This window comes from Enhydra lutris, unplaced genomic scaffold (assembly GCF_002288905.1).
Source record: "Enhydra lutris kenyoni isolate GAN:26980312 unplaced genomic scaffold, ASM228890v2 scaffoldscaffold29, whole genome shotgun sequence".
In the NCBI taxonomy this organism is placed as follows: domain Eukaryota; kingdom Metazoa; phylum Chordata; class Mammalia; order Carnivora; family Mustelidae; genus Enhydra; species Enhydra lutris.
The window spans coordinates 2556134-2584118 of record NW_019154113.1 but is presented as its reverse complement, the minus strand read 5'-3'; the positions used below and the strand labels follow the sequence as shown (position 1 = coordinate 2584118).

At 38.6% G+C, this 27985-nt stretch overlaps 1 protein-coding gene across 1 annotated transcript; it reads right to left on the bottom strand.

The window, feature by feature from the left end:
* Positions 1 to 27912, bottom strand: LOC111152639 (methylmalonyl-CoA epimerase). Its single transcript, XM_022511177.1, has 3 exons — positions 27828 to 27912; positions 17301 to 17638; positions 1 to 670 (listed from the first exon to the last, which is right to left on the bottom strand). Exons 1-3 carry the CDS (start codon positions 27877 to 27879, stop codon positions 518 to 520), a joined length of 543 nt encoding a protein of 180 aa, XP_022366885.1. The 5' UTR covers positions 27880 to 27912; the 3' UTR covers positions 1 to 517.
* Positions 27913 to 27985: the final 73 nt, after the last annotated feature.

The window sequence follows — 27985 nt, the reverse complement described above, 5'->3', positions numbered from 1 at the left end:
GTCAATTATATATATTGATAAATATTATATATATATACAATTTAAAAAATCTCTTTCTGTAATTTAGGTTGCTTTTTTTAAAAGATTTTATCCATTTATTTGGGAGAGAGAGCACAAGTGGGTGGAGGGGCAGAGAGAGAGAGAGAGAGAGAAACAAACTCCCCGCTGAGCAGGGAGCCTCACCTGGGGCCTGATCCCAGGACCCCGGGATCATGACCTGGGCCAAAGGCAGACGCTTAACCGACTGAGCCACCCAGGCACCCCTGTAATTTAATTTTTGATTTTGAACTTTTTAAAAAGATTTTATTTTTAAGTAATCTCCACACCCAACATGGGCTTGAACTCACCACCCTGAGATAAAGAGTCACACACCTTGCTGACTGAGTCAGTCAGGTGCCCCTTTAATTGTGAACTTTTAAGTGATGGAAGGAGTGAAGGATTCAATGCTGGAGTATAATTCGTTGGGGATTTTCAGTATATTTTGGTGGGGATTTTTAAAGTTTCTTGCAAATATAAATCAAGCTTGCTCCAATTCCACAAGAACACCACCACAGTCTTTAGGATGGAGAAAAATCACTGGCTTTCCATGTGCTCCTATTTTGGCCTCTTCACTTAGACTACGAATCTTCTTCTCTTTCAAATCCATCACAGCTGCATTTATATCATCCACCTGGAGAAAAGGAAATAAATAAAAACAGGATCAAGATCACAAAAACACCGAACTACAGGATCTTAAAACGTAGAAGAAACTTGGTAAGCTCATGAGGTCTATCTCCTCTGCCTTCGGGCAGAGTCATTCTTAAACCATCACAAAAATAAGTTTACTGCTTCCAGAGAGGAAAAAGAAGTCGGCAAATTCTCATAGGTGAGCAACCACAGTGCTTAAGAATTTTCACCATTAGTAAACATTACTCCTTATAACCTAATAAATGTATGTCACACTTGATACTTTCTCTTAGTGGTACTATTGGTGATACTGCACATACTCTTTTTTCTTAAGAGCTCTGAGTTCCTAATTTATAATAATTTATTATAGAGAGATGAGGCCTATATAAATGGGCAAGAGATTAAAATGAGAAACCAGATAAGAAGATCTTAGCAGGAGGTGCCTGGGGTGTCTCAGTGGGTTAAGCCTCTGCCTTCAGCTCAGGTCATGATCCCAGGGTCCTGGGATCGAGCCCCGCATCTGGCTCTCTGCTCAGCAGGGAGCCTGCTCCCTTTCCTGCTCCCCCCCCACCCCTGTCTGCCTCTCTGGCTACTTGTGATCTCTGTCAAATAAATAAATAAAATCTTTAAAAAGAAAAAAAAAAGAAGATCTTAGCAGTATATGACACAGGTTATAGTACATACTCAAAAGATAGGAGTGCTCCTCTGGATCCCCAAAGCTCCCACCTGCCAAACCACCTTTGAGATTAAAACTTCATATTTTCATGTAAATTACTAAGAAATTGCCACCAAAATGTTTTTTTTTCCCATTCTAAAAAATCCAAACATTTATAATTTTATAACTCTTCTAAATCATTTCTACTTCCTTCATATTATTGGCAGTCTTGAAAAGAAGCAAATGTGTTTCTATATATTTGATGAAAGAGTGATGCTCCTCTATCTTGGAAAGTCATCCTTCTTAGGCTAAGAACCCAATAAATGGATGGGAAGGTATACAAAATCCTCTATTCCTAGGCAGTTATAAATCACTCTGGAGTTTAATAACCTAATGGCATTCTAAACATAAAAAAAGCACAGAGAATATAACACCCATGTACCCAACATGTAGATTTAACAAATGTTCATATTTATAGAATCTGATTTTCAGTGAGCCAAGGATTACATACTAAATTCTAAAACTTGACAAACAACTGACAAGGAGGATACTAGATTACTATAAGTAAAATATACATTCTATTATTTACACATTCCTGACGTTTCATTTTAAACTTGATAGCTATATCAAAGTTAGGCCCAGACCATAACCATGGTTACTTCATGTATCTTGAAATAACTGGTCTACTCTCATCTTTTTCAGAACAGTGGAATTCCTCCTGATGGCTTATCTTTCCATATCTGGATATAATGAATTTCATTTAATTGAATGTAACTTCTCTTTCCATTTTCCCAAAGTTAGTCTGAGTTAGTCTTTTCATTTTAAAGTAATTAAATTATGCAGTACATGAAAATTTAAACATACAGATAAAGCTGAGTACCCTTTTACTAGCACCACTCTCTTTTCTCCACAGTGAATGAACTACTATCCTCAGTTCAGCACATGTTCCTCCAAATCCTGAAATAAACTTATAAAATTTACATATATGTGTACTAGTAAAGAATTTGGCTTTGTCTTAAGAGAGGTCTTGCTTCAATGTCTGGGAGATAACCCATGTCACCTGAGAGGAGTGTCTTTGTTTAGGGTAGAGCATGACCAGATAGATTCCTAAAGTAGAGCTGGCCATACCCAAGTCTTTGGGCAGGGGCTGGCCAGGACAGAAACCATGCAATTTAAGGTAGGAGCTATGGGTCACGTATCAGCAAACCTGGAGATAGTTTAACCACGTGTTCAAAATTTAAAGTGAAATATGCCAAATAAATAAGAACAGATACAACCTAAAAATAAAATGAACAATCCACCAAGATGACAAAACAATCTTGACTCTGCATGTACCTAACAGAAAAATAAAAAGCAAACCAAACATGCATAGCTCTCAGTATCTCATACATCAAGCAGACAGAAGATTAAGGATAAAAACAAACTGTAACAGTTCTTTGACCACTCTGGATTTAAGTGCCTTATCAGATATGTGATTTGCAAATATTCTCCCTTATTCTGTGTGTTGTCTTTATGCAAAACCTTTTAATTTTGAGGAAGCCCAGTGTTATTACATGTGCTTTTGGTGTTAAATCTAAGAAACCATTGACCAATTCAAGGTCATGAAAACTTATGCCTGTTTTTTCCCCAAGAGTTTTATAGTTTTAGCTCTTACATTTAGGTCTTTGACCCATTCTAATTTTAATATTTGAGGGTTTTGGGGGGTTTTGTGAAATGCTGTCTTGACCCAGTTCTGAGGCCCTGGCTAGAGGCTGGTCAGTTCTTCTCCAGCAACTAATAAAGTCCACATCTCAACCATTTCCCTTAACAGTCTCACATTCTGGAGCCATTATGTGCCCACTCTAATTTCCCCAGAGATAGATACCAGACAACCAGGTACAGTCGATATGTCCCAGAGCCCACAGAATTATTCAGATTAGCCAATCTAAAGGGAGCCTATGAAAACTAACTAACCCCACCCCATTTGCCCCACTAAGCTGCCCGCTACAGCTCCAGTTTGCTGTTACTTTGTCCCCAGGTGCGATCTCATGTGGCCTACACAGCAGCTTTCTCTCATTCGGAGTTCTAAGGAAGAAAGACTTTTGCTTTTCATCTATCTACATGTCACTGTATTGTGTCCCACAGTTAAAAGAATCTTTAGATCTTATAAAACCTATGGTGTGAGGCAAGTGACCCAATGCATTCTTTTTTTTTTTTTTTTTTAAGATTTTATTTATTTATTTGACAGAGAGAGACAGCCAGAGAGGGAACACAAGCAGGGTGAGTGGAGAGGGAGAAGCAGGCTCCCTGCCGAGCCGAGAGCCCGATGTAGGGCTCGATCCCAGGGATCATGACCCAAGCTGAAGGCAGATGCTTAACAACTGAGCCACCCAGGCGTCCCCCGACCCAATACATTCTTTTGCATGTATCCAGCTGTCCCAAAGCCATCTGTTGAAAAGACGAGTCTTTCCCCATTGGATGGTCTTGTTACTTTTGTTGAAAACTTACTGTATATATGAGGATTTATGTCTGACTCTTAGCTCTATTCTATTGATTTCTATGTCTATCCTTATGCTAGTACCATGCCATTTTGATTACTGTAGCATTGTATAAAGTTTTGAAATGAGGAAGTGTAAATCCTCCAACTTTGCTATTCTCTTTCAAGATTGCTTTGGCTATTTGGGATCCCTTGCATTTCTATATGAATTTTAGGATTATTTGTCCATTTCTGCAAAGATACCAGCTAGACAGAATCGGATAGGAATTGGATTAAGTTATAGATCAAGTTAGGGAATATTGCCATTTTTAACAATAGTCAGTCATATGATGCATGACATAAAATATCTCTCCATTTATTGAGGCCTTTTTAATCTTTCAATAATGATTTGTAGTTTTTGGAGTATAATTTTTACCATTCTCTTGTTCAATTTTTCCTAAGTATTTAACTGATTTGATGCTATTATAAATGGAATTGCTTTCTTAATTCAATTTTTAGGTCTGTGGGTTTAAAAAAAAAAATCCAGATATGGGGCATCTGGGTGGCTCAGCGGGTTAAGCCTCTGCCTTCGGCCCAAGTCATGATCTCAGGGTCCTGGGATCGAGCCCTGCACCGGACTCTCTGCTCAGCAGGGAGCCTGCTTCCCCCTCTCTGTCTGCCTACTGCTCTGCCTACTTGTGATCTCTCTGTCAAATAAATAAAATCTTTTCTTAAAATCCAGATACATAATCTTTGGATTTTAATTGTTTAATCCATTTGTATTTAATTAACATTCATATAGTTGAATCAATCATCTTTTTTTTTTTTTTGTCTTATTAATACTTCATTCTTCCTTTCTTAACTTCTGTTGGTTAAACATGTATTTTTGGAAAAAAAAAAGAAAAAGAGAGTGAGAAAAACCAAGAAACAGATTCTTAACTATAGAGAACTGATGGTTACAAGAGGGGAGGTGGGTGGAGGAGGAGTGAAATATGTGATGGGGAATAAAGGGTGCAACTTGTTGGGATGAGCAATGCGTACTCTAAGTGTTGAATCACTGAATTCTACACCTGAAACTAATATTACATTGTATGTTAACTAACTGGATTTTAAATAAAACTTGGGGAAAAATGTATTTTTGTACTATTCAATTTTATCTTAATTATATTTTAGTTATCCCTTGTTTAATTTTCTTAACGAGTGTTCTAGGGCTCACAATGTACATTTTTATCCGATTAGTCTACAACTTCATATATATAAGAAACTTACAACAATATACTTCCCTTTGTGCAATTCCCCACCTTCATACCATTATCATAAGTTTTTCTTCTGTTATAAACCCTACATTTTAAAAATTTCAAGTCAATTGTTTCTTACATAATTTAAAGTAAGAAAAAGTTATTTTATTTTAACTTACAAATTTACTATTTCTGATGCTCTTCATTCCTTGTAAAGATCTGAATTTTCATTTGGTATTTTTTTCCTCTATCCTAAAGGGATGAATGCTATATCCTGAATATTTCTTTGGTTTTTCTTATAGTGCAGGTCTACCGGACAGGAATCCTCTCATTTTGTTCAATGTAAGATGTTTCCATTTCACTTTCATTTTTGAAGGATATTTACAACAATTGCAAAATTCTAGAATGACTGTTTTGTTTTAAACTTTTTGTAAGAGCAGTTTTAGGTTCACAGAACTGACCCAAGGTACAAAGATTTCATACATATAACCCCTGCCCCCACAGGTGCATAGCTTCTGCCATTATCAACATACCCCATCAAAGTGTGATATTTGTTACAACTGAGTACGTATACTGACAGCATTATCACCCAAAGTGAAGTTCACCTTAGGGTCATTTTGGTGTTACACGTTCTATGGGTTTGGACAAATGTATGACATGTACCCATCATTACAAGGTGTTTTCACTACCCTAAAAGTCCTCTGTGCTCTGCTTAGTCAACCTTCCCCCACCGCCAACCCTTGGTAACCACTGATGTTTTTACTGTCTCCATAGTTTTGCCTTTTCCAGAATGTTATATAGTTAAATCAGACAGTAGTTAGCCTTTTCAGATTGGTTTCTTTCACTATAATATATATTTAAGATTCCTCCACTCTTTTTTCATAGCTTGATAGCTTATTTCTTTTCAGTGTTGAAAATAACTCAGTGTTTGGATATAACAGTTTATTTACCCACTTACTGAAGGATCAGAGCAGCCTTTAGTCTAGGACTGATTTTCTTCATGGGTAAGGCAAAGTCCTTTTCAATATTCTACCCTATGTCCCATAAATCACAAGGATTTCCACTATGGTGGGTAAGAACACAAACTACTCCAGCTGGTATACGGATTGTCACCTCTAATACTTCCAGAGTTCTATTCCCAACCTCAGGTAGCTTCCTCATGTGAATGCACGGCTCAATATTCAGATGAAGACCTGAGAGATACTGTAGATCTCTGGAAAACTCTCTTTAGGCATCTCTCTTTCCCATACTTTATACTGCAAACTCAATCACCCTGGCTTCCCCAGACTCCTGGAAACTTTCTCCAGCCAGTAAGCTGGGAAATTGCACGGCTCATTTTGTTTCCCTTCTTTCAAGAATGTGTTATGCTGTCTGACGTTCAATGCCAGAAAATCGTTTCATATATTTTGTTCAGATTTTTCGTTTGTTTGAGGCAAGGGGATAAATCTGGCCTCTCTTATCTCCGCTAACTTAGAATTCTACATTGGCAGTGTTTTTTGTCAGTATCTTAAAAAAATGTCATTACATATTATTTCACAATTTCTGTTGTCTTTTTTTTTTTTTTTTCTGATTGCTTTTAAAATTTTCTCTTCATCTTTGGTTTTCAGCGGGACAGTGGTGTGCTCAGGTACGGTTTTACTTGAATTTGCCCTACGTGGGATTGCTGAGCTTCCCGAATCTGCAGGTGGATGTCTTATCTCAGATTGGTAACGGCCTTAGATGATTTCTTTGATTATTGCTTCTACTCTATTTTCTCTCTTCTCTTTTTCTGGGATTCCACATATATGGATAAAACCTTTGACCATGTTCTACATCTCTCTTATGGTCTATTCTGGTTTCCCTAAATAAAAGGATGGCAGATAGTGGGAGCCAAGTTTCTCAGTTGGAATGGGCAGTTATGAATAAGTAAAGAAGGATCCAGTGGTTCCCATGGTAATGCGTTACAGTTAGAGACATCAGTATGAACTCATGAGTTCATGAATATGATATATATACATTGTAAAAGTTCTATCTGGTTATCTAAAGAAATCTCTATCCATTTATCCATCCATCCATCCATCCATCCAGTATATATACATATATGTCCTTGCTCTGTTAGCTCAAAAGGCCAAGAAACAGTGACATTCCAGTAGCAACAACAGAGCCCAGATCTTGGTTTCTAATACTTTTCTCTAGTAAAATGAACCAGTGCTCCTTGGAGAAATGACTGGTTTTAGGCTAGGGCCAGGGGATATAAATGGTAAATCTGGAGTACCCTGCAGTGCCAGAAACTAAGGAAATGTAGGAGGAAAACAAACAAAAAGATGAGGTATATCAGAGACATAGGAGTCAACCCAAAGTGCCCTTTTGACAAAACTGGAACAATCTGAGCAACAAAATAAAGTGGTATTGGATTATAGCCCTAAGTATAAATATCTATAAATCCTCACTGACATAAATAAATGTCCTAATAAATAAGAAAATTATTGAATAATGAATAATTAAATAAATAAATGGGGAAGAATGGAAAAATCTTCCATTCAGGAAAATTCCAAATAATTAATGGAATTATAAAAGAGATGGAGCATAACTCTCCATCCCTTCAGCATTGGCCTCACACAGTGACTTCCTTCCCAAGATTATATTATGGAGAAAGGGGAAAAGAGTGTAACTTTACAGTGGAGAAACATGATGACATTCTCTCAGGTATGGAATAAAGGTCAATATCAATAGTAATAAGTCATGTTGATGACATCCTTGATGTGATATGTACCTCTGTGGTCTTCCTCCCCAAAATCAATAACCCTAGTCTATCTAATCATGAGCAAAATCTCAGTTGAGGGACTTTCTACAAAACAACTAACTGACCGGTAATCCTCAAAAATATCAAGGTCATCAAAAACAAAGAAACTCTGAAAAAGTGTCACAGGCAAGAGGAGCTTAAGGAGACATAACTAAATGTAATGTGGTTATTCTAGATGGGATCCTAGAACAGAAAAAGGACACTGGCTAAAAACTAAGAAAATCTAAATATAGATTTTAGGTAATAATAATGTATTGATTTGGTTCATTAATCTTGACAAATGTACTATACTAGTAAGAGGTTAATAATTTTTTTTTAAAGGGCCTAAAGAGATTAACAACTATTTGTAATAAGTGGACCTTGTTTGAGTCCTGATTAGAACAAGTCTATCTAGAGACATTTGTGAATCAATGAATCAATCTAACATATCTGCCTCATGGACTGTGTATATCATGGTGACAAAAGATTTATTTTTAAATTTGATCCTATGATAATATCATCATGGTTCATTTCTTAGAGACACAAACTACATAAAGGTAAAATTACATGTTGTGAATGATTTTTAAATAGTTTAAGAAAAAAAAAAAACAAATGTGCCAAGATGTTGAAAATTGTTGAATCTGCTTGATGGGAATATGGGAGTTCATTACATTATATTTTTATACTACTTCTTCTACATTATTTTTTTTCTACTTTCATTACATTTGAAAAAATTCATAACAGAATCATGACTTTTTTTCCAAGTGTCCTTTTGGTAACTTCTACGCTAAATATGATCATGGATATTCTCATTATAGAACATTCTACCCAAGTATAAATATCTACAAATACGATGTTGCATCTCCATTTTTAGTATACTGCTTCTTCAATATCCCTTAATTCAAGAAATATTTCTGAGATTTAATAAACTAGATTTATATTTTGAAAAAATGCCTACACTAATAGAGACATTTACCAGGGCACTTTGTGTTGACTCCTGTGTCTCTGATGCCTACATTAACATTGCACGAGCATCTATTTCTATTACTGATTTTGATTTTAAAGATCAAAATCAGTGCCATATTCATGGATGCCATATTCATCCTTCTGTTAGAGTGTTGCTATAAAATCTACAATTCTTCAGGAGCACTCCTAATATTTTGCTTGGGAGTAATAAAAATAATGAAATAAAATTATCTTAATTTTCTGAATTGAAAGTAGGTGCATTATGTACTTTGTTATGAGAAATGCAAAGCAATCTGACTTGGGAAATTAAGTCTTTCCCCTTAAGGATAAAAAATAACACAGTTAATAATAACCCATCTACGAATTTTTGCTTTTACAGTCCTTTGTACAATTACAGTTATGCATCTTATAGCTCTATATGACCTTGAATGCCATTAAGTGAAAACCTGGGGTATTTATCTCTTCTTCTTATCAGCTTTTTTTGGGGGGGGGTAGTAGTGGTTGTGGGGTTTACCTTGTGTCTGAAAATTTATTTTGATTTCTCTTGTCATTTTTAAATTAAGAGTGCCAGTACTCCAAATAAAAGATGTTTGGACTGTCACAAACAGAATTCAGAATCTTCAGGTAAATCTCGTGCTCTCTTTGATCCTGAACTGCCTCATCTGAAAAATGTCAATACTTGTTTGAAGGCAAGGAGTTGGACTAAGTAACATTTTTTAAGGTACATAATTCTCCGTGACCAAATTTTATGAAGTAGTGTGCTACTTAAAAAAAAATTTTATTGAGCTATAATTAACATACAACATATTAATTTCAGGTATACAACTACATTGATTCAATAATTCTACATTGAGTAATTTACAGAATAATGCACTTTCAATGGTGCATATTTTGACTACTTCCAAAAATAAAGGCTTTTTATTTTATATAAAATTACAATAATCCTAAATGATATCAATAATGAATGAAATTTAATCTCCAAATTAACATAAATCCATGAACGTTAAAATGAAAAGTCTGGATAAAATATTTGTTTCAATTGTCTCTCCACGCCAAACTAAAAACAGTAAATTATGCAAACCTAACAATGTTACTTTGCATGGGGCTCAAAGGGTTCCTGTGTATTCTTTAGAATTATGTCAGAAGGGCATAGTTCACCTCAACTTCCACATTTGTTTAATTGACAGGATTCTTTTATGCTAAGAGGATCTCTTCTTTTCCTTCTTACTTTTTCTTGGTAATAAATTTGCACTTTCTCTTACAAAATGATGTTAGCAGTAGTTGGAAGTTTAGATTTTTTTTCCCTTAATAACACAAAGTTTAAAACCTCATTAAACTGTCCACTTTTTTTGTTTTGTTCTGTTTTCTGAAAATGTTATCTTTCTATGAAACTCTCACATCTGGGAACTAGTGACTAGTGAGATCACTCATGGAGCTTAACTATGCCCTAGGATTTATTATAAAGCCAAAAAGAGAATGGAACTTTTCAAAAAGCAGATTTTTCTGCCTTTTTGGTTGAAGAATAGACATTCCCCAGTATGCAAAATAAGTTGTCTTACTAGCCTTAGAGTTTTCCTTTCATAAGGAATATCTGCTCAATGGAAACAGATCTATAAAAGATATAAAACCATAAAAAAATAAGTCCTCTAGTATGGGACTACTCAGAAAATAAAACTGCTGCATCTCTTTACACTTTTTAAAATCTTATTTCTAATTTTATTTTTTTTAGAAGATCTTATTTATTTGTTTGAGAGAGACAGAGAGCACAAACAGGAGTGGGGCTGAGGAAGAGGGACAGACTCCCTATGGAGCTGGACACGGGGCTTGATCCCAGGATCCTGGAATCGTGACCTGAGCCGAAGGCAGACACTTAACCAACTGAGCTTGCCCAGGCACCCCAATCCTATTTTTTAAATAACATTTTTATCATGTGCTTTTCCCCATCAGCCTGGTGCAAGTAGGATTACCTCTAGATGAAATCTAATATCCTTTCCGTACTTGTAATACCATTTCTCAGACTGGCAAACCTGACTCTCATTATCTTGATTATACTTATTTTATTAAACCCTCTAGGAAATCAGCCCTTATCCCTGCTGCTGTCCTTCCCTCAGCAATGCACTCTTCACCACATGTATGTCCCCTCCCTCTCCTCTGGCTGCCCCTCCGAGCCATCTGCGCTCCCAATCACTACCCCACATCACCAGGCCCCCTGTGTGGAGGTCTAACCCACTTGGGTTTGGGCACTCCCTGCATGACAGTCCTCCTCACCTTGCTTGGGTCCCAATCTCATGCAGAGAATTGCCCCAAGGTGTACACTGGTGTTTGGACTCTGATTCCCTATACCTGCTTCCAGCGCATGTAGATGTCTGCCTCAGCCCGCTCAGGCCCTGGCTCCCCACATCAGGCCGACTCACGTGAGAACATTCACCACCCCACCTGGCTTCAACTCCCCACACTGTCACCCTCTCCCTTCTGCACTGATACACTCCTCACAGGACTCAGGCCCTGACTCTCCATGCAAGGTACCCTTCCCCACTCCACCCCCCCAATACCTGGTGCTAATACCTCCCTCACACTATTTAGGCTCTTACATTCCATGCTGCCCCCCTCCCACCCATATGGATGCCACCCTCAACAGGCCTGCACTGGGCTAGCCTTCCACGCTGATGCCCTTCCTAAGCAGCCATCTGAAGCTGGGCTGTCTCCCTGCAGGTACACCTCTCTGCCCCCATCCTGCTCAGATACTGACACCCTGAGCTGGAACTCCTCATGCCTGGGCATCTGACTCAGTCCTTGGTTTTCTCATGGCAGCCAGCGTCCACTTGCTGATGTTCTTCTTACCCCACTCTAGCCCCAATACCCTGCTCTGGGCTACTCCAGCCCTCCCCACAAACACTGACACCATTTTGCTGTGCCCTACCCAAAGTCTTCAACACCGACTGGTTCAAGAAGGGAAGGGAAAGAAGGGGGAAGGAGCCGTAATTATTTTGACTATTCTTTATTTTCCCTCTGGTTTTGGAAACCATGGAGCAATACTGGGTAAAACAAATAGATATACTAATCTTACCTTTAGTTTTGCCTCACACTTCTTTTTTGTTTTAACTTGCACTATTATTTATGTTCATTATTTTATATCTTCCAAACTGTATTTTGGTCAGTCGCCACCAATCCTCTGTGGAAAATGCAGGGCATGCGTGAATAAATGAAGCAAGCCCAACTCCAGGAAGCGAGGGACTCTGTGTTCTGTTCAGCTACCTATCCCCAGGACTGAAGGCAGTGAGGATCAGAGTGAAACTGAAAATACTTATCAGCAATATAATGCAGACAAAGACACCAGCCAAATAAAAGAGAGGGGAACTTGTTAGGGATCAGAGTTCTGGAAGACCCCTGCAGAAAGTGCTAACCCTTTAGTTGATGAAGTGTGTGTATGTGCACGTGTACACGTGTGAGGAGTGGAGGGGTCCCAGGGAAGGGTCCTTCTGGAAGGGGGATGTTACTTGGGGTCTTTACTAGCCAGCATGGGAGCATTAAACATTTTGTACAACCTCAATACAAATTTGTTGAATAAGAAAGGTTTTCATTGTGACATACGTTACTCTCTGGGCAAGTTACTCAGTGAAAGCACAGCTAGTTCTACTCAGTATCAGGACCATCTCCTCAGGGAGAGGCCTGGAGAAGGCACTAAGTGCACACTGGCAGCATCAGTAAAAGCTGTGCGAGAAAACAGGCCACTTGGTCCATACACAAGCAAGGGAAGGTGACTTTTAAACTTTCTCTAGTCTAGTAAAAGGCAAGCCACACAAGTATAAGAGATTGGGAAAGAAAAAATGAAACCAAAAGCCAAGTTTGACAGAAAACTGTTGATAAGTGGGTGGGAAACTAATTCACATATAAGAAAAAAGTTCATTTTGTTTAAAATCTCTCTTAAGCCAACTGAAAGTACGATGCACGCCCACAGCAGACACACGGCTAAACCAGAGGTTTTATAGGAGGTCCCAGGGAAAAGTATATAAAGTATGCTGGTGATTTGCAGAGAAGAAAGTCACTTCTCTGATGGGGTGGATTTAACATTTTAAAAGAAGGAAGGGCGTTAGGAAATCACTGGCTAGGAGCCATAAAACTATAAAACATTGTGAGCATCACCAGAAGACACATTTCTGAGTCCTCTCCCTTCATTTTTCCCTTCTCCTAATGTCCTGCATACTCTTCCTTACGCTCCACAAATAAGTGAAACCATACGATAATTCACTTTCTCTGTCTGACTTACTTACTTAGCATAATCTCCTCCAGTCCCATCCATGTGGATGCAAAAGACAGGTATTAAGGAGGGCACGGACTGCATGGAGCACTGGGTGTTATACGCAAACAATGACCATGGAACACTACATCAAAAACTAATGATGTACTGTATGGTGACTAACACAATTTAAAAAATAATTTAAAGAAAGACGAATTTCTGAACATTGCCTATCCCCCAAACAGGAAAAGCCAAAGTCACTGGTTTTTACATATCACTGTGTATGTAATATTTATCATTTTCTACCTTACCAAGCATGGGTCTTGAATTTCCTTATTTATACAAAAGCTAGATAGGTTACTTCCTCATGCATATGAGAATGCTGCTGGTTCCCACTTCTGGCTCTTTGGAAACAAAATCATTCTATAGCATTTAAAAGTTTCCCACATTTTCCTATTGCTTAGAACACATTAGCACATTGATGGCTAAACACTTGTAAAACGTGTCCATGGATTCTTTGCTGCTCATCCCATTAAGAGGCAGTGTCTATGCCCTCTTCCCTTGCAGCTGGTCTGCCTGAAGAGTTTGTGTATGACAAAGAGACTGCGGTGGGACTTCAGAGGCTAGGACAAAAATGGCCACGTGGTCCTGCCTGGCTCTCTTGGGACACTCTGGGGGAAGCCAGCTGCCCACTAAGAAGTCCAACTATCCTTAGAACTACCATTAGCAACTGAAGCTGAACAGGTTACATGCAGGGGCTCCTACTGGAAGGCCTGGCCAAGCACCCAGCTGCTAGCTGGAAATCAGCTGCCACCTCAGGTGAGGCCTGTGGGATGCCCAGCCCGATAGAGCTTCCCATGACTGTGTCCCCAGCCAGCATTTGACCATATGCACATGAGGGATTGCAAGTTAGCACTGGCTGGCAGAGCCCTCCCCCAAACTCCCAGCCCACAAAATCCTATGCAAAATCAAATAGTTATCTCCTCTCTGCTCTATGAAAATTATTACTTATGCCCATTGAAGTCTTGACCCAAGTAAAAAAAAAAAAAATCAAATAGCTGTTGTTTGCCACAACAACTACAACAGTGTAGGATAATGCATATTGATGGTAACAGTAACTGTAATGACCAAGGAAGTATTTTCTGACCAATTCTATCATATTTCGTACCTTTAGTAAAAGGCAATTTCAGACCCAAGTTATATTAGCCAGAATAGACCAAGTTCTACTGTGCTCTAATAATTTAGCCTGAAGAGTCAACGGGAAGGAAAGTATGCCAGAAATCTTCCATTCCCTTTCTGGCTTCCCCCTTCATTGTGTTCCCCTCTGCCTCATCGTGCTCTGTTGTCAGGAAGTTTACCTGCATTCATAAACTTGCTCTTCCTCTGGGTTCCAACTGGGCTCAGCTAACAAAAGGCAGGAGGTGAGGGACAAGTGAAGTAGGGATATTTATTCCCCCACCCTGCCCTGCCCAGTTTCCCTGGCCTGCTCCCCCCGAGGTAGGCCATCCCTCTTGTTTAGAGACCTGCTCAAGACACTTCCCTCGTAGGTCTTGGTAATGGTCTTTCACTTGCCCCTTCAGATTTAGAGGTTCTAATAGTCCCCATCCCATCCCAGAACTAGCCTTAACGATACTGTGCCATGTACTGTTGACTACCTAAACTTGGCCCACATCTTGTAAGTAATTCCCTTTCTAAGCTCTCCTCAAATCACCCAGTTTAATATGCCGTCCACTTCTTGGTGTTTGCCTAATCCTGTGTCTGTGATTAAAAGAATAATTAAATATATCTTTACATTAAAAAAGAAAAATTACCCTGAAATCTCAGCAGTTTCATTCAACAGAAATGTGTCCTGTTCAAGGATAGGCGAGGAATTCTGTTCTTTCCGGTGAGTCAGGGAATCGAACCCCTGCATGGGATGACGACTTCATTTCACTGACTGCAGCAGCAGTGACGCTAACTCTCCCGTGTTTCCATCCTACAGCATATCTTCATGCAGAAAAAGTGTCATGCTATTCTGGCAATACCATTTTTTAAAAGTTACCAAGCATAGCATAGATTGGCGGTCTCCGGTATGGTTTCCCCTTTTCTTCCTTTTAATTATAGCAACAGCGTAAACGTTAGCAGGGTACCTAACCGCCTGCCTATAGATGCATCTGCAACCGAGAGCACCATGTAACTAAGCTCGGGCTGATGGGACATGAGCAGAGTGAAGTGTGTGATTTCTAGACCCTCTCTTTACAGGCATTTGCCCTGTATTTTCTCTCTGCCTTCCCTCCCCTCTGGAGCACCTTTTAGACTGAGAAGAGAAAAATAAAATCCATCTATCCATGTATCTAGTTAAGCCACTGTATTTTTTTTTTACCAAAAACAGAGAACGATGACAGGGGGTGTCATACTAACTTAAAAACTAACTTTTCACACCTTTTCCTCTTGTACACCTTTATTTTATACTGACATTACATTTTCATTTCCCCCTTTTAATCTGTACTTTTGAATACACTGTTACATTACTGAACTTCCACTGTTCTTTACTTAACTGAACTCTAACTCACATGGCAGCTTCCTTTGAAGGCATGGACTCTCTGATGTAGAACACAGACACTGCAGTGTGGGAGAGGGAAGAGTCCGTTCAAAGGTTGATGATCCTGCTTCTCATCCTGGGGAGATGTCTCAGACAAACCCTAAAGTCCACTGAAATAAAGACTTGCAGCCAAAATTAACCTCCCCAAAAAGGTGTAAAGGTTAAATAGTAGGTATGTTTACCTCCTAACATGTTATGGCTCCCCCGCCTCAAATTTCAAAATTACCCAATATGATGAAGGCAATTTGGTACAACGGCTCACAGTGCTGATCCTGGAATCAGAACAAATCTGGGTTTGACCCTCAGCCTTCCCACTTACTACTAATTTGACTAGAGGCAAGTTAACTGTCAAAGGTGAGTAGAATGGTTCATAGAGTAGCTGTGAAAATGAAAGAAAATAGTACACATTGAGTCCTTCATATACTGCCAGAGGATTCAATGTGAGTGGTTAGTATAACTATCCCTTTGCATATGCTGTTCCCTCTGCCTTGTATACCTTTTTTTCTTTTTTTTTTAAAGATTTTATTTATTCATTTGACAGACAGAGATCACAAGTAGGCAGAGAGAGAGAGAGGAGGAAGCAGGCTCCCCGCCGAGCAGAGAGCCAGATGCAGGGCTTGATCCCAGGACCCTGGGATCATGACCCGAGCTGAAGGCAGAGGCTTTAACCCACTGAGCCACCCAGGTGCCCCTGGAATACCTTTCTCCTCTTGTTGATCTGTCCCCAGATTCCTTCACCTTCATTACAACTCAGGCCCTGTGATGCCTTCTCACCTCCTCCGCCGGCCAGGAGCAATCTTTCCCTTATTGATGTTACTGAGTAGACATGTGTATTAATCCTGCTTTATCATAGGATACTCTAATTGCCTTTTTAAATAGCTGTCCCTCCTCACTGTGTGCATGGCCTGTTTCTTCTTCACTGCTGAATCGCATTACTCAGTGGAGTACCCTCTGTAGGTTCTTAAATATGTTTGCAAAATGAATTGAATAAATCCTTGAATTCATTCTAGAATCAACCCCCTTCTCTTCTGGATTAGGAACAAGGCCTACAAATTAATTATGCCTTTCTTTCTACGAAAAGAATTGTCCTATCAAAATAATTTAAATGAAGTGTAATTAGTATTGCTGGTTTTACAAAAGGCAGTTATCTGAACATGAGTATCTACAGATACAGGCTCTCTAATGAGAAATGTTCTTGTCTAACATTTCAAGATTTTCTTGGGAATTGTAAGATGCAATTGAAAGGTCTTAAAAATCACGGTCAGTAATTGAAAATGTATCGCTTTTATAATAAGGAACAAGTTATTATTAGAATTTTAAGGATAGAAAATAATCATAAGAATAGTTAGCATGTATATGGAAATTCTTACTCTATAAAGTCTTTTCACCTTCTTCTAATTGCCTTGTGATAGTGAAAGCAGCTGTAATTCCTATTACACGGGAGGTTATGTATAATCAACAAATACTATAGCAAAGATGCAAATCTGCTTTGGCCAGCTTTGGTGGCCTTTGTTGTGGCTGTTCAATCCAGACTTTGATAAAATATATTATTATTATTATTCTGCAGTCTTCTAGAGGGAAAGAGAATACCCACGGATCCATCTGTGAGTAAGACCACTATTACCATCCCCTTTAAAGAACTTAATGCCAGTTTCGATGACAGTGAAAATACACAGTCTTAAAGAGTAAAAGACATTTTGTAAAAGAGAAATTTGAAACACCAAACATTGAAATAAAATACCTCAATGCAGATATGATGCATTCCTCCAGCCTTGTTTTTCTGCAGAAAACCTGCAATTGGACTGTCATTTCCCAACGGATGAAGCAGCTCCATCTTGGTGTTTCCCAGGTTGACAAAAACAACAGACACTCCATGCTCAGGAACAGGGACCGCCTCACTTACCTGGGCCCCCAGAACATTCTTATAAAATGCTGTGGCTTTTTCCAAGTCTGGCACTGCAATTGCTACATGATTGAGTCGACCCAGGTTCCACAGAGGACCTGCCGCTTGAAGCGAGGACTGTGATGTGGAGAAAGTTCTTACTTTTGAAACTGAATTCTGAAGTCTGGAAAAAAACCCTGAAAAAGGGAATAGCCATTGATATCCTTCTTTTGAGAATTAATGGATTTATAAAATTAATTTTTTAAAAAACTCAATGCATTCCCACGAAATGTTGTATGAGGGCTCCCCTTTTCCACATCCTCTCCAACATTTGTTCTTTCCTGCCTTGTTAATTTTTGCCATTCTAACTGGTATAAGGCGGTATCTCAATGTGGTTTTGATTTGAATCTCCCTGATGGCTAATGATGAACATTTTTTCATGTGGTGTTAACTGTTTCTATGTCTTCATTGGAGAAGTGTCTGTTCATGTCTATAATGGACTATTACACAGCCATCAGAAAGGATGAATACCCAACTTTTGTATCAACATGGACAGGACTGGAAGAGATTATGCTGAGTGAAATAAGTCAAGCAGAGAAAGTCAGTTATCATATGGTTTCACTTACTTGTGGAACATAAGGAACAGTATGGAGAACATTAGGAGAAGGAAGGGGAATATAAAGGGAGGGAAACTGGAGGGGAGATGAACCATGAGAGACTGTGGACTATGAGAAACAAAGTGAGGGTTTTAGATGGGGGTGGGTTGGCCCTGTGGTGGGTATTAAGGAGGGCACGTATTGGATGGAGCACTGGGTGTTATACGTAAACAATAAATCATGGAACACTACATCAATAACTAATGATGTACTGTATAGTGACTAACATAACATAATAAAAAAATAATTAAAAAAAAGAAATGCATAATACATGTAAAAATCATTTATATACCTATTCTGGTTTTAATTACTGAAGTTAAATCAGGTAGATAAATGGAAAAACTATGTCAAAATTACTCTGCTCTGAAACAATTGTCCGGAATCAAAAAATTAATTCTGAGCTTTTTAGATTTAAAACAAAGATGGTATTTTTCATAATTTATTTATTGATCACACTTAAAGGACAATTACACAGCATTAAGGATTACTTGCTATTCTCTGCATTTCACAAAAGGTAAGTTTGAATGTGACAGGGAAACAACACACATTCAATGATGAGAACAAGCAATTTTATTTCTACTTATAACTGATTTTTTGTCTTATAGTAATATGTATCAAAAGTCACAACCACTACAGTGCTTTTCAATGTCATTTAAAAAAAAATAATTACTAAGGAAAATATCTCACTGTTGCGAGAAAAACAAGCAAAGATTAAGAGGGTCCTTAAACTTCCGAGAATTCCCTTTGAGACGAGATTTTTTTAAAACTGTTCCTTTTTATAATTTTGAAGACTTAGAAGCAGAACTGCTTCTGAATGTGAAGAAATCTCTTTCATTTAGAAATGGAAGAGACTTGTAATGTGTTCTCTCTGTGGATTACTGTTTCCCCAGTCCCCAATACACTGGATTTGAAGAGCCAGATTCTCCCCAGAATGAAAGCTTTATACATACAAGAGGTCTAAAAATAATCTTGTAAAACTACATCAGCTAATAAAAAAAGGTACAAAATGGCAAATTGAAGAACACATATTCTAAACAATTAGATTTAGCTCTTAATGGAAAATACATTAAACAGTACTTAGTATCACAGAGCTCCAGCTAACAAATAATTAATTCCCCTTTACTGAAATTACTGATAATAAGGAAATTAAAATGACACTATTTAAGACCACAAACCTTGTGGGGAAAGGAAGTCTCATGTGTGTAGTCTTTCAACCCCCCACTCAGTCAGATAAAGAAGAAAACCTCCTTACCAAGAGAGAAGAGCCCACAGGGCCTGTGCAGGGCTTATCACCTTATCCCGAGAGTAGCTTTCCCTCTGTCCAGCTCAATGAATGCCCTTTTGTCTCAGCTTAAAGTTTGTGTGTCATACGTTACATGAGTTCTCACTGTTTTATCAGTCCTCTGTGGAGAGGGGACAGCACAAGAGAAGAGTGCATATGTAAACTGTCCTGCACTGGCCACTGGGAGAGACTCATTGGCAATGGTGGACCAACACCCACTATTAAAGGTAATCTTGCTCTGTCTCCTTTCTATGAAAGTAAAGCATTGTGCCATCTACTGTTTGTGTTTTCTTTGAAGACTCTGACACCAAGATGCAATGGGGAGAAGTGTTTAGAGTCTTCCCCTGGGATTGGTAACCAGTGTATGGTACTGCTTGACAAATGTGATGTATCATAGGTCAGTAGAAGGCAAAATTCAGCCTCAGATAATCTTCTGCTGTATGCAAGCCTGTATTACTGATAATGGAAATACCCAAAGGTTGTCATTATCAACAAGATGACCTAGCTCAGTTCTATGGACTCCCTGCATTTTGAAATTCACGTGTATTCCAAACTAGTACACATGTACATAAATGTACAATTGAAAGTAAACTTCATGAAAAGCATACCTACTCCTCAATAGATGTGATGTGCTCTGACAGTTTCTACTCTGTTGCATTTTATTTCGGTTTTTAAAAAAATTCTGTCACTACCCATTAAATATCTATCTTGCTAAGTTTGCTGTAAAGATTAGATATTTGGTATAAAAAATATAATACAGTGCCAGACATACATAATAGGTGCACAATAAATTCAGCCATTCTCATTGTTATTGATATACAATGATCATTTGCTAACTGAGTGGTATGCAGGGTAATCTGTGGAGAGCAAGAAACCATCTCAAGAGCATGGTGGTAATGAATTTTAAAAATGCTAACAACCAGGGCACCTGGGTGGTTCAGTGGGTTAGGGCCTCTGCCTTCATCTCGGGTCATGATCCCAGGTCCTGGGATTGAGCCCCGAGTCGGGCTCTCTGCTTGGCGGGGAGCCTGCTTCCCCCTCTCTCTCTGCCTGCCTCTCTGCCTACTTGTGATCTCTGTCAGGTAAATAAATGAAATCTTTTTAAAAAAATGCTAACAACCAACAAAATAACTGGTCAAACTGCTCTTCCTTTCTTGCCTCACATCTTTACTATCTGTGCATTTTGCAATGAACGTTCAGTAGAGAATGTATTTGTATTAAAAAAAAAAAAACACATGGTAGGTAAGGCCAATGATCTTTTAGAGCAAAATGCACATCAAAAGAAGTCATTTGGGGGCACCTGGGTGGCTCAATGGGTTAAGCCTCTGCCTCTGGCTCAGGTCATGATCTCAGGGTCCTGGGATCGAGCCCCGCATCGGGCTCTCTGCTCAGCAGGGAGCCTGCTTCCCCCATCTCTGTCTGCCTCTCAGCCTACCTGTGATCTCTCTCTCTCTCTGTCAAATAAATAAATAAAATCTTAAAAAAAAAAAAAAGAAGTAATTTGCTCTGTGAAATCTTGAAGGTATCAAATAATGAGTCTAGGTATTTCTGAATTCTCCTTATTAGTGTTATCTCTACACAAATTGAGGCAGCTGGTGGTTCTTTGGCAGGCATCCTATTACTAGCAATGGAACATATAGAAATATCAAAGGAATAAATTACAAGATGTCCAAGTGAAGGTAAAGTTTTATATACTGTTCCAGTTTGTTGGGGGAACATTCTAAAACCTCTGACATTGAAAAGGTAGCCCAAGCAACTCATGTTATCGGAAGCCTCCCTATGGTCTACCTTTCTCCATGACCATCTTATCATCTGGAAATGGGAGAGGAGGAAGGAGTTAGTAGAATGACTGGTTCTTTTTCTTTTCAATGGAACATAAAATCTTCATATGTTAGGAAAATAGAAAGATAATAACAACTTTATATAATGTAACAGTCAAGACTTTGTAGTTACAGGTTCATTTTATCTCTAGAAATGTAAACTAGCTTGAGAAAAAAATACTTTATTGATTTTTTTTGGTCTCTGGGAATAGAACAAAAATAAACACAATGATAATGGTTAGAATTCAGTAATTCAACTTCTTTAAAATGAAGGGTTAAGAGGGGCACCTGGCTAGCTCAGTTGCTAGAGCCTGAGGCTCTTGATCTCGGGGTCAGGAGGTCGAGCCCTACATTGCATGTAGAGAGTAAATGCATAAACACACTTAAAAAAATGAAGGGTTAAGAACATAAAAATAAGCAAAAAGCATATAAGATACTCCATATCATTAGCCATTAGGGAAAGGCAAATCAAAAACACAACAGGATACCACTTCATATCCACAACTGAAAGTGTTGATGCGGATGTGGAAAATGAATCCTTGTACATTGCCAGTAAGAATGTAAAATGATAGAGCTGCCATGAAACAGTTTGGAAAACTCAGAAAGTTAAATATACAATTAGCATGTCACTCAGAAATTCCACTCCTAGGTACCTAAAATAATTGAAAACATGTACTCAAACAAAAACTCGTACACAAATTTTCATGACAGCACTATTCCCAACGGCCATGGAAAATGATTCATATTCGTAGAGTGGAATATTATCCATGTAGTGGATATGAAGCAATGATACAACATGGATGAACCCTGAAAACACTATACTAAGTGACAACATTAGGCTGACAGGTGCCAGACATAAAAGGTCATATGTTTATAGGAAATAACCAGAATGGGTAAGTCCATAGAGACAAGAAGCAGAATAGTGGTTGCCAAGGGCTGGACAGAGGTGAGAATGGGGATTGATTGCTTAACTGGCACAAGATTTCCCTTTGGGATGATGAAAATGTCTTGGAACTAAATAAAGATTATGGTTATACAAACTGGTAAATATAATGTTGATAACTTGTATATTTTAAAATGTTACATTATGTGAATTACCTTAAAACAACAACAATGGGATTAATTTAGCTAAGTCTAAAGTGCAATCCTATAGACTAAGCAAACTGGGGCAGAAAACATGGAATAAAGCGGTCCTTTTCTCCCTCCCTCTCCCTTTGTCCCTCCCTTCTGCTTATATGTGCTCTCTCTCTCTCTCTCAAATAAATAAATCTTAAAAAAAATAAAAACAAGAGTGTTAAAACCCAACAGGATTGCAAAGATGAGTATCTACAGATTTAAGAAACAAGAATCTCACATATAAGAAATAGATATGTTACCAAATCTGGTCTGTATGTTAACTTTGGTTCATATCTTTCTTTCAATATTGGCTCTTACTAAATACTTTCAGTGTCTTGACTTAAAAGTAACATTGCATTTCCTTCCATCCAGATTGCATTTATCTCAGACCAGTCTTTCCAAACATGGGCTCCAAACAAGGCTTCAGCTGTAAGGGTCTGTACTCAAATGCATTAAAGGCACTTACTGTTTAAAAGAAATTATGTTGAGTTTGTACAAAGTGCCACAAAACTGTGAATAATCACTTGTAATAAGGTCTTCCTAACAGGCCTGAAAGTCACATGTAATAATGTCTTCCTATAATTTACACACGACAAGGTTCCCTCATTTGAAGTGTACAGTTCACTGTTTTCTTATGTATTTGCAAAGTTGTGCAAATTTTACATAATCTAATTTTAGAACATGTAGTAAGTTCTCAAGTCTGAACTTTTGTGTATCTTATTTGCGGAGACATAACATACTTAGAAAGACATTCATTAGAAGTGCCTTCCAAGTTGTTTGGTAAGAAGTCCATATATTTTCAGCATTCAACCAGTGGATTCCCCACAGCACCATATCCATATTTACAACCTGTTTAAAACACCAGTAGGAATAACTTTTTACTTATCCCAGTCAGTAAACACACCATGCTTTTGTAACCCCACTTACATATGACTCCATAATAAAAGTAAATTTCTCCTCACAGTTCTATAACTTGGCCACAGTTGTCTCCTATCAGGATCATCTTCTATTTTCTTTCTTTTTTTTTTTTTAAGATTTTATTTATTTATTTGACAGAGAGAGATCACAAGTAGACAGAGAGGCAGGCAGAGGGAGAAGGAGAAGCAGGCTCCCCGCTGAGCAGAGAGCCTTATGAGGGGCTCGATCCCAGGACCCTGAGATCATGACCTGAGCTGAAGGCAGAGGCTTAACCCACTGAGCCACACAGGTGCCCCAGATCATCTTCTATTTTCAAAACTACCTTTTTTCATGAAGTCAATCTTTTGCAAGCCAAATTGGAATTTATTGTGTGTCCTTAGTAGGATTCATTTTTCTGAGCTTCTCCTGTTTTTCTGTGAAGTATTATGTTCCTTAAAGGTGGGGTCCTAACATAAGATTACCACATTGTCCAGTGATCCCACTTCTGGTATATACCCAAAAGAACTGAAAATAGGGTTTCAAGGAGATATTTACATATTCATGTTCGTAGATGTATTATTCACAATAGCCAAATCTGGAAATAACCTAAGTGTCCATTGAGAGATGAAAAAATAAAATGTGGTGTACACATACAATGGACTACCTATTCAACCTTAAAAAGGAATGAAGTTCTGGGGCGCCTGGGTGGCTCAGTGGGTTAAGCCTCTGCCTTCGGCTCAGGTCATGATCTCAGGGTCCTGGGATCGAGCCCCGCATCGGGCTCTCTGCTTAGCAAGGAGCCTGCTTCCTCCTCTCTCTCTGCCTGCTTCTCTGCCTACTTGTGATCTCTGTCTCTCAAATAAATAAATAAAATAAAATCTTTAAAAAAAAAAAAGGAATGAAGTTCTGACACATTAGGTACAACATGGATGAACTTTAAAAACATGCCAAGAGAAATAGCCACTCACAAAAGGACAAATATTATATAATTCTACATACATACAGCACCCGGAGTAGTCAAATTCATAAAAAGTAGAATAATGGTTACCATGGCTTGGAGGTGGAGGATAATGGGGGTTATTGTTAAATGGGTATAGAGGTTCAGGGTGGGATGGTGAAAGTTCTGGAGATGGATGGTGGTGATGGATTCGCAATACAAATATACAGTTGTCTCTTGAACAAACTTGGGGGTTAAGAGTGCCAACCCCCAACACAGTCAAAAATACACATATAACTACCCAAAACCAGAAGCCTTGACCAGAAGTCTTACTGATAACACAGAGAGTCAATTAACACATATTTTGCATGTTACATGTAATATATATGCTATATTCTTACAATCAAGAAAGCTAGAGTAAAGAAAATATTATTAAGAAAATTGTAAGAGAAATTTATCTACAGTACTTTACTGGGGAATTGTGAGTATAACTGGACCTATGCAGCTCAAATCTATGTTGTTCAAGGGCCAACTTATTTAATGCCCCTGAACTGTACACCTAAATATGGTTAAAATGGCAAATTTTATGTTCTGTATATTTAACCACAATAAAAGACAAAGTGGGGTTATTTAAGGTTCAAGCATCTGAAATAGGAGGATAAATCAGAGCTGGCCTTTAGAATACACTATTTTCATTTTACTTTTCCCTTGTGGCAGATGTTATATAATTTACCAAAAAAATATATCTTTATTAGCATTTAGTTCTTGCAATAAAGGTATGACTTTTTGGAAGTTATATTCCCTTCCTCGTAGTTTGCCCCCATCAACTACTGAATAAAAATATTTCTAAAAATACACATATAAAAATGTCTCTTCTCTAATATTCAAATTATTATTTATACATTCACTTTCAGGTTTTGTGTGTAAGTATCATATGAGAAGCAGCATGTCTTATGGTTAAGAATGTGGGCTCCAGTGTTAAACTGTCCTGGTTCAAATCTTGACCCTACCATTCGTTCTGTAACTTGGCATTAGTACCCTAGTTACGTACCCTCTCCGTGTCTCTCTTTTCTCATATAGGAAGATAATACCTACCTCATAGAGTAGTCATGAGACTAAAATGAATAATATAAAGGGTTTAGAAAAGTACTTGGCACAAAGTACATAGCAAATTTCAAGAATGATCATTATTAGCACTTACAGAAAGGTTACATCAATAACTTGCTTATAAACATAAACATCTCTAATATATTCTAACATTCTAACATATTTTGCACTATTAAAGGAAAAAACTGACTGTGCACCTACCCTATATGTGATACTAGACTAGACTCAAACACTAAAGATTACTTGTATTACTTGTATTAATGTTTTGGCACACATAGTATTTCTGTATTCCCTGCATCATTCCATCAATCCACAATTTACTACTTTTTATCACAAGGAAACCACTCTCCTTTTACTCTAGGAAACTTATGGTGTGGGCTGTGATTTTAGATCTTTGGTTGTATTTCAGTGTTTAGTGACTACTGACACTCCGGTGGAATAATGCTGCTGGAAGGTATTATAGGCATGGTCCGCTTTTTGCTTTTTGCTACATGAATAGTGATTTACAATTTTTTCAAGTTACAATTAGTTGTTTAGAGTAACCCTCTAACTCTCCCACACTGCTCATGACTATTGCTTTAACTTGAGAAATCCTAATATCATGTAGAAGTGGAAACTATGTAACAATTCTGCCTTTCAAGAATTGTATGAACTGGTTATTATCCCCAGTGCAGATATGCCCTAGTCTTTAGACATTCTCCATACTGCTGGGATTTACCAACAGTAGAGAATTGAATCCTATGGCATACCATGATATACCATCTTGTTGATTTGACCTCACTACCAGTAGACACCTATGACTTTATTTCATTGTGAGAGTTATGCAACAATATTACCCTGTAAACTTGCCTAAGTCTGTAATCTTGCCTAACCAAACTGCGAAATCGTGAATTCTGAAGTAGGAGTACATCATGTGCTAGCCTAGCTCTCTTAGTTCTCATAGCCATAAAATAGACCTAACAGTAATAGTTCAGTGAGCACTTCAATCTTTACCATAATTCCATGCATCAAAAAATATTATTTTTCCCATTTGCAGACAAGGAAATTAGGCCTGATTAATTTCTTCAAGGTCACACTAAGCTGGGCCTAAAGCCCACGTCTGTCTGACATCAAAGTTGGTGTTATTAAACCATGATGTTGAATTTTCTCTTTCCTCTGAAATTTTTACCATTCTTTTGATCCTCAACTTTTAATATCTTTAGTGTATATTTTATGCACAATATCTACATTCTAACAGGGTTTTCTAAGAGATCGTAAGAGATGACTTTTTGTCTTCATGTTCTTATCTTTGTTTTTTTGCAAAGGGTTGCTTGCAATTGTGCGTGAGCTAAGATGCTGCTTGTATCTTACCAAGGAGAGAAAGGAGGGACCAGGAGGATGTGTTATTATAAAAACTTTAGACTCACCTATTAATCAGATTCATTTCAACAAGCTGTGCTCAGCCTGTTATAGTATTTTCTCATATATACATACCACCTCTTCAAACTGATAAAGTACTGAGACAACCAAAACTATTATGGCGTACTTCTTTGTATGTGGCTCTAACTTAGCCCTGGTGACTTGCAATGATAAATGTTTAAGAAATGTTGTGACTGGTCGGGAAGACTACAGTGGTCAATAAAGAACTGGTTAGTTTAAGATGGGACTTCAACACACGGCTAGAACTGTACATCTGAATAGGCGGATTAGAGAAAGCACTAACTAGCAAAGGGATCTAACATTACTAAAGGTTCATCCCTGAACTGAAGGCTTTATGGTCAATGTTCAGGAGTAACTCTTGAGACATTACCACGTGGCACTCTCCCTAACAGGGAATTTCATTAATTGAAATAGTGATGAAGAACAAAGAGCAAAAAGAAAGAGGGGTGCTGGAGTGGCTCAGTGGGTTAGAGCCTCTGCCTTGGGCTTAGGTTATGGTCTCCAGGTCCTGGAATCGAGCCCCGCATCTGGCTCTCTGCTCAGCGGGGAGCCTGCTTCCCTTCCTCCCTCTCTGCCTACTTGTGATCTCTCTGTCAAATAAATAAATGAAATCTTTATAAGAAAAAAAGAAAAGAAAAAGAGGAGAAAGTGAGTGGCTTGAGAGTCAGAAAACTTGAGTTTCTGTCATTTACTGAGTTGATCCAGCTTTTTTTTTTTTTTTTTTTTTTTTTTGATGGAGGTGTAGAAGACTCAAGGAACCTCCCAAATCCGTCTGCCTCTGTCTTTCCTGTTTACATACGGAATAATAAATATATTAGGGCAGGAGGTAAAAAAAAAACACTCCCTTGGTATTCTTCACACAACTGACCTCCAAGGGTTTCCAGCGGGATACTGGAAGGACTTGGGAGTTCACCTTGTTTTTTAAAGGACTCGCCCTTCTTTCTGGTTTCTCCCGTCTCCTACGGTGCACTGGAAATTAACACTCACTGTCCCTCTGCCACTGACTTCATCTACTCCTGCCTACAGGTGATGACCGGGGGACAGAGCGCAGTGGACTTAGGTGCTCTGGCCACCCGCCGCCTGTCCCAGCCCCCGGCCTCGCGTCCCGCGCGCCCCGCTCCCCGGAGATCCCCGCCCGCGCTGGGTATTCACCTACTGCACTCTCGGCAGCCGCCGCCACCGCCGCCTTCAACACGCGCGCCATTTTGGAAAGTGACCCACTGTACCCCCGGGTGCTTCACGCGGGGAAAGGAGCTCGGTCGAGGGGCGGGGTCCACGCGGCCGGGGGCGGGGCCTACGAGGCTAGGGGG

Excerpts from the sequence above, each read along its gene's own strand:
- LOC111152639 (XM_022511177.1), bottom strand. The coding sequence starts at position 27,879 with ATGGCGCGCGTGTTGAAGGCGGCGGTGGCGGCGGCTGCCGAGAGTGCA. Across the intron at positions 17,639-27,827 it reads GGCTGCCGAGAGTGCAGTAG|GGTTTTTTTCCAGACTTCAG; the intron begins GTGAATACCCAG and ends TCCCTTTTTCAG. Across the intron at positions 671-17,300 it reads TGCATCATATCTGCATTGAG|GTGGATGATATAAATGCAGC; the intron begins GTATTTTATTTC and ends CCTTTTCTCCAG.